Raw genomic sequence first — 12,317 nt, 5'->3', positions numbered from 1 at the left:
ACTGATCCCTTATACCACATTTACTAATTTGCATTTATTCAATCATCTTTAAATTCCTAAGATGATTTTTTTGAGCCATGGTATTTGACATTTTGATGTCATGGGAGATTTGGTTTGCTGGTATTTTATTGAAAAAATTAGCATTTATTTTCATCACTGATACCAGTCTATGTTTTGCTATTTTTTCTTGTTTGGTTATCAGGGAAGAATGATCTAATAAAGATTATGACAGAATTGCCTCCATCTCAACTTTTGGAATAGATTAAGAAAAATTGAAATCAGCCCTTCTTAAGGCATTCCCACTTGGGATCATCAGTAAGGATCTGGATTACCTTTTGCAATACAGAAGACTTTTAATTTCAATTGCTCACTATTGGTCTGTCTTAATTACTCAGTTTTGGTAGGTGGTATGTGCTCGCAGGTATGAATTCCTTCTGGGTTTTCTAAATTTTAATATATAGTCGAGGTAAATATAAGTTGTAATGTCTGTTTCATCTGTTTATTTGGATACTCACGTTACTAGTTCATCTAAAATGTTGTCAACTACTCTTCACAAAAATCAGCGGTTTCATTTACTTTAAGATTCTGGTTTGTTTTGTGTTCTAATTGATCTTCAACTTATTTCTGCCTTAACCTGAGACTGTATTTATCGGTGTGAGTTCTCCTCTCAGATCTGATGCGTCTGCTGCATTCCACAGGTGTAATGGGTTACACCATCATTTGCACTTGTTTGACATTTTTCCCAATTGGTTTCCTGACTCACCTACTGTCATTCAGAACATACTCAACTTCAGTGTCTTTATATTCTTTCCATTCTTTTTGTGATCTGTGGTTTTATTCTATTTTGGACAGAGAAGATACATGATATGATGCCATTGGGGGGGGGGCGGGAAATATATTTAGACTCTGTGACCTTACACAAAATTTATCCTGGAGACTTTTATGTACATGCAAGAGAAATACACATAGCAGTACAGTTCTGATGAACAATTCTGTGTCCTCTTGATTTATGGTAAGGCTCAATTCAGATATTTCTTTTGATTTTCTGTCAGAATAATCTGTCCATTGGGTAAAGTATAGAGTACCTAAGTGACCCAACATATTTGAAATTGGTAAATCCTCCAGAATTGACACATTTATTTCAAATTTTTTAATTGTTTAAACTTAAAGTCTGCTTTAGTTTATACAGCTATAGCCACCTCTCCGTACTTTTGGTTTCCATCTGTGCAATGTCTTTTTTTTTCAACTATTCATTTTTAAACTAAATGTATATTTATCAATGATTTTTTTTGTAGGTGGCACATAGTTTGATCTTTCTTAATACAATTGGCCAGTCTCTGACGACTTTTGTTGTTGTTGTTGATGAGATGATGAATTGGATTCTCTTGCATTTCACTAAGTTTATTTAGAACCATAATTTTATCAGCAATTTTCAAGATTTTCTTCCAATTGATATCCTTTGCTGGATAAAATTGTTATGGTTTTATGTTTATTTTGATGTCTATACAAATTTTATAATGCTGGTTTTGTCACCAATTTTATTGAATAGCTTTTATGGGTTTTAGATGCTATGGGTTTGGTTATAGGAGAGATGAGAAGCATTCTGTATGATTCCTTCAGCTTCAGCTGATGTCAGCAGTGTCTGTCTCCATGATCTAGCTTTGCATACAGCAGTTTATTAAGGTAGTTGCTTGACTTTGTGCTAGTTAAGGCCTTGTGGCAATTGCTGCCACATCTCATTTTACTAGATTCACTTGCTTTGCTTGTTATTATTATCTACATGTCTGTCTGGTTCTCTTTTCCATGACAGAAGAGCCACTTCTGGGGTACCCATCAGGTCTTACTATCAGTACTACAAGAGAAAACCATCTTTTTTGTTTACAGAGATGTGCAGATGAAAGTCACCCAGGTTTAGAGATGCAGTCTGATAGGATGTATGTGAGAATGGGACATTTCCATGAGGCAAAAAGCATATACCTATTTTAAGGATGCTATAGATAAAACCAGATCTCAGAATGAATGGACACACACACACATATACTCCAAAACTAAACCAAACAAACAGAAACAAGCCAGATATTTCCTCTTCTGTGTTTTTTCTCTACCTAAGCCTTCCAGTAAGCAAAATATGAAGTTACTCCCCAGTAACGTAAACATGAAACTAATCATCCTTAAATTTATCCAGTTTTTTTGAATACATATATGTTATATTAAGGTGTCATTAGCATTAGACCTAAAGCCATTTGGAGCACCAAATTGTCATTACCTCCCAAATATTCCTCAAGTGAATTCCTATTTCCACAAAGGTTTCCCTCTCAAAAATTCCCAGCTTTCTGTGTCAGCTGATGAGTCCGGAGTTTATATCCTGCTGTGGGAGCATCTTCCCTTCCCCAGATGTCACCCTGAAGTCAGTTCCTCCCAGTGTAGCTTGGGCTTATCCCACATGTCTATGGAAGGTGGCAGGGCTCAAAACTTAGATGATCCAATAGATGCTTCTGACCCAGGAACAAAGTTATTTGGGAAACTTGACACTATTGTGTATCCTGAGTAATATCTCTTGCATAACCTCAAAATTCATTTACTTTCTTAAGTGTACTTTTCAGACCAGAGGGGACAAGTACCCCTTATCCTGGCATCTTTAAAATTAGTTACTCATTATATTCTATACTAAATGGGGGAAATTGTAATGATTGGAAAAAAGATGGACAAAACTATAAATACAAATAATAGAGGAGCCACATTAAAAAGAAGCTGCCAAGTGATAATGAACAGAAGTTCCAACAGATGTTTTATCAACAGACAGACACCAAAACAATGAATTAAAACTAGGACTTGTCAACGAAAAGCAGGATGCCGGTCTTGAAAAGACTCACCATTGTCCACTGGAGGAATCATCTCCTGCTGGGCCTTGGGACACAGACAGTTCACGTTGATACATGGCGGCAATCCAAGCGGCTGGCAAAAGTATACACTCTCTGGGGGAGTCCATCTTAGCTATCAAAATTGCTGATATAAAATAATGTGCCTGCCTTAATAAAAATGAGAATATAATTTATTCTAAGCCAAATATGAATGACCATAGCCCCAAAACACAGATTCAAGTCACCCTGAATGATATATTCCACCATGGAGGAAGTTACATCAACTTATGAGGTCACCTAACTAAACAACATAATAGGAAAATACATTTTCCAAATACCTTAGTGGAGGTATTGGGCAAGTAGTCTGCTTAAGGAAGTTTCCTGATGTGATCTTAGCATTCTTAGCTTGGGTGGAGATTAGGGCTTTTCCCGTCTTATTGTCTTATTCTCAGAGAGGATCTCTAATACTCTCAAGAATGTTAAGATCGGTACAAAGTGAAGGAGAATGGCTACTAAAGGGATGAAGATAGACCATGATAATTTTGGCTCTCACCCTACCTCATCCCAAATCTTTGCACACTTCCAGTGATCTAGTCATCTAAGATCAAGTAGCCAGCAAGATCTTTAACATCTACAAAGCCTCTTCAGATCACTGCAGTATGAAAATGGTGACACCGTGAAGCTCACCACAGTTGGATTGGCTGTACTAATGGGTACCAAAGGTTGGAGTTGCTGTACAATCTTATTCCTGAAATTACTATGGATTTTAGAACCTCCTCAATGTCGAGCATTAGTTTCACTGAAAACATTCTCCTCTCCTCTGGGCAGATATAGAACAAAGTGGTACAGGAATGGGCCTAGAGAATGTACTGTCTCTTTTCTCATCAGCACACAACAGTCTTTGGAGAAAGGAAAAGAAAAGGCTCCTCCCTGAAGAAAATCAAAAGCAGAATGAGATAATTCTCTGGACCTTTTCTTAACAAATTACAAGCCTTTGGCAGAAAAGCAGGGAATAGGTTGCTTGAGTTTCATCGTGAGGGTCCTGAGATGCAGGAAATGAAGTCAGATATGAAGAAGGTACATTTTGAAAACTGAGGTGACTTACTCAATTCTGACTGATTTCTCTATATCATGGTTGTTCCCACCCAGGGGAGAAGAGTTCCTATATAGCCTTTCATTTGAAAGATGCTCTAGTGGTCAGTTTTAATCATCAAATGAACACAGTTTAGAAACATCCGAGAAGGGAATCTCAATGCATAATGGTCTACATCAATTTGGCCTCTGGGCAGGTTTCCTCTTGAGTTTGTTAACTGAGCTGGAGAAATCCCCCCACTGTGGCAGATGTTATTCCCTAGGCCAAGGATCCTTAACTGTATAAGGGTGGAGAAAATGATCTAAGCATAAGAATTCCTGAATTCACTCTTCCGTGTTCCTAATTATGGATGCAATGTGACCAGCTGTGATTTCCCAGCAATGGTCAGCTATAACCTGGAATTGTGAAATAAACACTTTCTTTCATTATCGGGAGATTTTTATCAGAACAAGAGAAAGGAAGGAAGACAGATGGTAAGTGCCTCTCACTGCCTTGTTACCTCTTGTTTCCCACAGGTCCTTTGTCATCCAGCAAATCCCGAGTAGCAATCTGTTCATGGTGGTGGTGGACAGCAGCTGCCCCTGTGAGTCTGTGGCACCTATCACCATGGCGCCCATTGAAATCAGGTATATCCTTTTGTATGTGGGTCCAGCCACTACAGCTCTCACAGGTAAAGTGGGAGCCACAGTATGGAAGCTTCTGGGGGAGGCGTGTCAAAAAGGGAAAGGTTACTTCCTTTACCTGTATATAGAGAGAAGTGGTTAAGCTACTTTAGCGCCAAGTTTTGACCCCTGAAATTAAGAGTGAGAGAAGTAATCCTTGGAAACACGCCTTAACTACAGTCAACATAATGAATCCCTTAAGTGTGAACGTTTAAAGGCTCAGAAGATCAGACGACGTCCAGAATCCTGCCACGGCTTCCATCCTGAGGCAAGTCTGAGAACCATTGCCCTGTTCTTTTCTCATCATATTCACAAAGAGTACCTCACAATGACCAAGAACTACAGCTAAGGCACTTGACTCATGAGAAAATTTCTGTCAGGAAACGAAGAAAGGGAATCCTGACAGCTAATAGTTCTGAGTATTCAGCCCATCCGTGCCTTATTTCATCTCGGTTCAGTCATCTTTTCCTTTGGTGTCCATATGCATTTTTAAATCTTTTTCTGTCTTTCTTCTTTTAGATGTGTTATATATAATTTTATCCTGCAGAAGGCAGCTCTGACCATAACGGTTTATTTACCTTAAATGGGAGGTAAAGTGAATTTCCACTGCTAATTTCAGATAGCTTTTGTTTACAAGAAATTCACTTAAAGAAAAGTGGCAATTTTGTATCAGATAGTTGCCACCTATGGGAGTGAACATCAGGGTTGTCCAGCCTTTTGACACTTCAGTATGCTATTGTCTTCTACAAACTCATTGGTCTCCATTAATCACTCTCCAGAGAGGTGTGTGGACAGCAGCTTAGACACACCTGAATTCAAACCCCTTAATTGTCACACATATGGTGATGAGCAGAGAATTTAGCCCACTCCTGACAGAGATGAGTTGTACACATTCTACAGTGTTTTATGTAACATTGTTTTAAACCAAGAAAAATAAGCTCATAAATGAACTCTACTTCTATCCCTAACCAAAGCAGAAAGCTTGCCTAGATCTTTAACTAAAGAGGTTGAGCATCCACTGTTGAAAAATGTCACCTTCTTCATGTCTGTGTACCTTCAAATAACATATAATTTTAATTTTAATGTGCTATAGGCTATCCAGTTTATAAGATGTTAAAAGTTAGTATACTACATATAATAAGTACTGTTAGCATTTTGTTTATAGTAAATTAGAGTTTTTCTATACCACTCCTAGGCATATATCCAAACTATGCTCAAGTACACAACAAGGACATTTGCTCAACCATGTTTCTAGCAGCTTTATTCATAATAGCGAGAACCTGGAAACAACTCATTACACAATGGAATACTACTCAGCAATTAAAAACAATAAAATCATGACATTTGCATGGAAATGGTGGGAACTAGAAAAGATCATTCTGAGTGAGCTGTCCCAGAAGCAGAAAGACACACACAGTATATACTCACTCATAAGTGGATATTAGACATATAATATAGGATAAAGATACTAAAATCTGTACACCTAAAAGAAGCTAATCAAGAAGGAGGACCCTGGGTAAGATGATCAATCCTCATTCAGAAAAGCAAACGGGATGGACATCAGAAGAGGGAGAAAACCATGAACAGGATAGGAGTCTACCATAAAGGGCCTCTGAAAGACTCCACCCAGCAGGTTATTAAAGCAGAGGCTGAGACTCATAGCCAAACTTTGGGCAGAGTGCAGGGAATCTTATGAAAGAAGGGGGAGATAGTAAGACCTGGAGAGGGTAGGAGCTCCACAGGAAGAGCAAAAGAACCAAAAATTCTGGGCACAGGGGTCTTTTCTGAGACTGATACTCCAACCAAGGACCATTCATGGAGATAACCTAGTATCCCTGCTCAGATGTAGCCCATGGAAGCTCAGTATCCAAGTGGGTTGTCTAGTAATGGGAGCAGGGGCTGTCTCTGATATGAACTCAGTGGCTGACTCTTTGATCACCTTCCCCTGGAAGGAACCCTTGTTCAGATGTAGCCCATGGCAGCTCAGTATCCAAGTGGGTTCTCTAGTAAGGGGAACAGGGACTGTATCTGACATGAACTCAGTGGCTGGCTCTTTGACCACCCCCTGCAAGGGGGGTGAAGCCTTGCCAGGCCATAGAGGAAGACAATGCAGCCACTCCTGATGACACATGCTAGGCTAGGGTCAGAGGGAAGGTGAGGAGGACCTCCCCTATCAGTGGACTTGGAGAGGGGCAGGGAGGAGATGAGGGAAAGAGAGTGGGATTGGGAGGGAATAAGTGAGGGGGCTACAGCTGGGATATAAAGTGAATAAGCTGTAATTAATATAAAAATAAAAATTTAATTAAAAAAACAAGTATAATACAGTGACCCCCATTATCATATTCTCAAATAATGGATTTAATTATAAGACAAGCTTTCAACTAAATCTGCTTGCATCCTGTATTTTCCAGATGTGGAAAGTACTTTTCTATGTGGGCACAAGAAAAAAAATCAAACATGTAAGAGAGAAAAAAAAGAATTTCTGCTTCTATTGTCAAATTGGGAAATCAATAGCAACACATTGTATATGTATCATATACATGCTGTAAAACCTTTTTAATAATTCAATGGGTCCAGCCAAATGTCACTATATAAACATAAACAATCTGAATTAGAACTAGGAATTGAGCTGTTCATGGAAGCAGCACCTGTAATGTCTCACCGGGGAGACCAAGGCAGGAGGAGAGCAAGCTGAAGGCCAGACTTAGGTAGAAGTAAGAGCCTTCCTCAAAATGAAGAGTTGTCAGAAATTGTATACCTGGACAACTGAGTAATTAAAGTAAAAGCTGCTAGAGTTAAGATAATTTTGGTAACCGGATATAAGATAAAGATATCTGTATTTTTCTCTTTTTCTGTAATACTGAAATAGGGCTGAGTATAACCAGGAAACAACTTCATAAGGAGACAGCCAATTCAGAAAAGAATACATGGATTAGTCTTACATGGCAAAACAGTAGCCTTATGAATAGTCTGGGAATTAGGTAGATGCTATATTGTCTAAGACTAAAAGCTATGGGACAAAAATAGACCCACTTAGCAATCTAAATGGCTTGTCCTACGTAGAAAAAAAATATAACAAAGGTAGTAGCAACTTTAAAGAAGTTCAGTGATATTTATTAGTAGCAGCCCAAGGCTATTAAAGTAATACAAGGTAAAGACGCACTTACCTGTAACTGAGAGGCACAAACAGTCTGAAGCTCTGCAGCCTCCTCTCAGTAAGTACCTCTCCCATCGCCAGAGGCACAGGCAACTCCCACTGGACGGCAGAGACTCTCAGCTAGCAGCTTTTGGCAAAGTAAACACCACATGAGAAAATGAATGCCCAATAACAATAAAAGACCCAAATGCAGTAGGAAAACAATGGAGCTGGCAGCATGTCTAGATGCATTTAAGAGAAAGAATACACCAAAATGATTTTTCCCAAACAGGTCTCTCTTTCCCCCAAATAAAAAGAAAGACACTAGAGGGAAGGTTTCTGAGCTGACTATGCCCCTCAGCTCTGGTGCTTCATACCCCTCTGACTAGAAATTATTGTGCTTTTGTAGGATCAGAGCAAACTCCTACACCAACAGCCTTTTGCCTCGTGAATGTGCTATATCAGTAATTCTCAGCCTGTAGGTCGTGACCCCTTTGGCAAACCACCATCTTCAAAAATATTTACATGATGATTCATAACAGTTATAAAGTAACAATGAAAATAATTTTATGGTTGCAGGGTCACCACAACCTGAGGATTTAAAGGGTCACAGCATTAGGAAAGTTGAGAACCACTGCTCTACACAGTTTTCAAAGAGGGCCGGGGAGACATGGCTCAGCAGTTAGGAGCACATGCTGCTCTTACAAAGGACCAGTTTCGTTCTCAGCACCTACTTCAGGTGGCTCACAACTGCTTGAGATTCCAACTGACCTGACGCCCTCTTCTGGACTCACAGTCACACCCATGACACACACATAATTTAAAAGAATAAATCCTTTAAAAATTGAAATAATACAAGAAGTAATTTAGACATTTTGTGCACTACCAACTGCAGTTAGATATTCGGGACTCTAGCTTGGCGGGTTTTAGATGAACCCATAGCCTTCCATCACTGAGTCAGAAGAGGATAGAATCCTCATCAGCATGAAAGTTGCAAACCTTCGGAACCCCTGGAACCCGCCGTGCTCTAACCAGCCCCCTGCTTTCCCCACAGGAGAATGCAAGGGAGTGTGGGGGTGCATGGAGTCTCCAGGCCCAGGCGGCCCTGCTGCTGCTCCCCCTGCTTTTGAGTCTCTTCTCAAGGTGACACTGACTCCTGGGATGTTCTTTTGGCATGCTATAAGTGATGGATAAACTGTGAACCCAAATATGGTGCGACATAGGAGACATAAGCATAGCCCAGCCGTCAGCATCTCATGATTTTAAACTGTGCGTGATAGAAACTCTTACCGATACATTGACAACAAGTTATCTTTTTACTTTGCCAGTCATGCAAATGTAAGTTTGTCACATGATCACCCTTCATCAGAAATGGGGGAGGGCTGCCTAGTGCCCCTTCTGCTTGGAAACCATGGGAACCAACTTAAAGCTGTGTACTTTTTAAATAAAGGATATTAAAATTAGAATCACCTTGTTTGGAATTTATCATTTTTTATGGGCTGAGAACACAGTCTGAAAATAAAAAATAAAATACATGGTTAGAGAAAGTCACCTATTGCAGAAACCAGTAAGAAGGGCCTTGGCAGTGACTGTGCTCCCAAAGTAGATCTTAGACAAATAGTTAACAATGGTTTAGATGTTCTGCTCAGATCCTAAAATATTTACAAAAGTAAATCAAGCTAGTGTCTACATTGGGGAGATTCTACTGCATAGAACCCTGGATCTGTTGAACTAGACTTCAATAGGAATCATACTTTGGAGGAGAACACAAGTTCTCTTAATAGTCTAATGTTGAACTATTTAAGGGTAGAAATAAAGAAGCCATAAATCTCAGGAAATTCTTCCAAAGAGGCTTGGAGGAAATGAAGAATGACCATGAAAGACTCTGAAGCTCATTTCTTCAGCATTTGGCTTCTGGCTTTGCCCATAAATAAGAGGTGAAACCAGATCTTAGATATTACAGGACGTGAAACTGCCCAGCCCCGTAACCATTCCTGAAATGCTGGCTCCCGAACAGAAGAAAACGTGTTCGCTGGATCATAGTCACCAAATAAGGGGGAATAATTTTCTTGCCTAGGTAAAAAAAAATGCCCTGCTTTACAGGACAGCTCTCTCAAAGTCATCTGGAAGCCAATTAAAAACTCAGAACAACAACAACAACAAACCAAAGTTACCACCCTCATCTCATGCTAAAATAGCCCCATGGCGATGGGAATAATAACACTGTATTGTTATGCTCCTGATAGTAACTGTGCCCCCAGCTCGGGTCTCAAGCTAACAATACTTTCACCTGAAAAAAGGGTAGCCATCATGGGGTCATAAAAAGGCAGCCACCAATACTGTTCACTTGTATGCACTAAGAAATGCATAAATTCCCTTAGCATTCATACAAATAAAAACACATTATTCTTAATACTAGGCAATAGTAATGTAACTTTTTGACAAAACTGGTATTCTATGACCCATGATACTCCATTATAGTTCCAAGGAACTGACAGAAAGAAGCCAACTATGCCACAGCATAAGTAATTTAGTACTGATAGTGCAAAATATATGTTTATAATTATCCTCCTGATACAGCCCTTAAGAGCAGAATGGAATTACTCTTTGCTGTGATCTAAAGATAGCTGAGTTGAGTCACACTATGCCTTATGGCATTGTGGATTATCATGGTCCAGAAGTTCCCTCACTCTGTCTGCTCTAAAGGCTTCGCCAAGCAAGCAGACGTTCCTTTTATTAACTTGGCCAGTAAATAGCTTTCTCCAGCCTACCATGTCCCAAAGACAACTCACCCTCCATTTTTACCAGATATGTTCTTACCCCTGACTATACCATGCCCCCTAATGCTGCCTCTAGCCCATGATTCTGGGGTTTCAGAACCTGTACAATCCACACACCAGACCCAACAGCCCCTTAAGCAAGATGAGGGCTATCCCTGCCATACTGATTCTATTGAAAATGCCTTCCTTAACCCCTGTGGTCCTCACATCAGATCAAAGCTGATTAAGCTACTGTCACCATTTTACAGATAGAGAATGGATGCACTAGAGAAAAACTATGTTATGGATTCACATGGCACTTCTCCAACACTGTAATAGCACACTGTAGAATACTAGACATGGAGAATTATAATAAAATGCAAGACAACACAACACAAAGTAGGTATGCTGATGTTTTTTTTTAAGTGTTCTTGGGAAAATGCAATCTGATAAAAAAGGAATTTACTTAACCATGACCCACAAAGCCCTATCGGTCCTCCCTTATTCTCCATCCCCCCTCTGACCTCATCCTGTTTCCCTTTCCTTGCACTTGAGCAGAATGTCCTCTCCGTTCCTCAAATATGCAGGGCAGGCATAACCTGAGTCAGGGCCTTTGCAATTGTCATTGTGTCTCTAAGACACTACCTCACCCCCAGATACCTGTGTATGTCACTCCCGCACGAGTGTCCATTCTTAACTTTGTAGATGACCTTCCCTGCCCTCCTTATTATAAAGGCAATTTTTTTTTTACCTTCCTTGCTTGATTATTTTTCCCTTGGCAGTTATTTGGGGGATCGCTTCCCCCACTTTCTCTCCCCTTAAGAGAATGGAGGCATAGAAAGTTCGGCAGGAATTGTGTCTGTATTTCACTACTATACTCTCAGTTCAGAGAACAGTGTAGAAGTCAGAACAGACCCTGTGATCTCAGTCTTTAGGGCAATCAGCAAGCAGTGAGGGCGAAAGAGGTGTCATTGTGATGTGAGCTATGAGACAACACTGCCAGAGATGAGGAGGGCAGGGGACTGAGCGTAGGTGCCAACTATGGGAAGATGCATGCTGCAGACAGCAGTGATGCACAAAGTTAGACTTCCCACAGTCCCAAGGTAAATAGCTAGATGTGACAGCAATGATAAGATAAACTGCTCTTTCTGAAATGGTTAGATGCAGTTGTATCCGACGGAGAAATGCCACAATTACATCATCTTATTAATAGGGAATATAGACTAAAATAAAACATGAGTTTTCCTCAACTCATCAAATTAAGTCACTCATCCATGCTTCTAGAATAATGTTCATTCTCATTAGCACTATTTTTAGCTTAGCATTGCTGGGCTACATCATGTCACACTTAACATGTGATTCTGACATCAAAACTGAAGGAATGTGATGTGTGCTCTATATTCAAATTAGACACCCGGGTTTGAGTCATAGCACTACAAGTCACTTCTTGTGTGATTTGCCGAAACACCTAATAGTTTTTAGCTTTAGTTTCCCCATCTTTATAATGGAGTTCAAGACAAGCATCTCGCACTGCTACTCTGCAGTCATTCTTCATCAGGTAACAGGTCTAGTTGCACAGGATGTTTGGTACAGTGAACTCAGTAATTAGAGAGCACTACTGCAATTACTTTGCTATTATGTTAATTCCTCATCCTCATCCTCAAAACACTAATAGACACATCAAACTACCCAGATAAAACAACTCTTTAATACACTGTCAGTTGTGTGTGTGTGTGTGTGTGTGTGTGTGTGTGTGTGTGTGCGCGCGCGCGCGCACGCAGGTGTGCATGCAAATGTGGGCATGCT

General features: G+C 39.9%; 1 protein-coding gene across 3 annotated transcripts in view; it reads left to right on the top strand.

Moving 5' to 3' along the window:
* Positions 1 to 9,212, top strand: part of Cacna2d3 (calcium voltage-gated channel auxiliary subunit alpha2delta 3) — an 818,761-nt gene extending 809,549 nt beyond the window's left edge. For 2 of the 3 annotated variants that reach the window (XM_055612382.1, XM_055612381.1), the window contains one exon: positions 4,470 to 4,767. In XM_055612382.1, coding sequence (XP_055468357.1) covers positions 4,470 to 4,719 — 250 coding nt within the window. In that variant the 3' untranslated portion in view covers positions 4,720 to 4,767. Of the gene's footprint in view, positions 1 to 4,469; positions 4,768 to 4,801; positions 4,885 to 8,806 lie in introns of those variants that run through there. The other variant, XM_055612383.1, reaches the window with a different exon arrangement.
* Positions 9,213 to 12,317: the final 3,105 nt, after the last annotated feature.

The sequence above is a fragment of the Psammomys obesus genome, unplaced genomic scaffold, assembly GCF_907164565.1.
Source record: "Psammomys obesus unplaced genomic scaffold, mPsaObe1.curated_primary_1811, whole genome shotgun sequence".
NCBI lineage: Eukaryota > Metazoa > Chordata > Mammalia > Rodentia > Muridae > Psammomys > Psammomys obesus.
The sequence above is the reverse complement of the archived record's forward strand: the minus strand, read 5'-3'. Positions and strand labels throughout refer to the sequence as shown.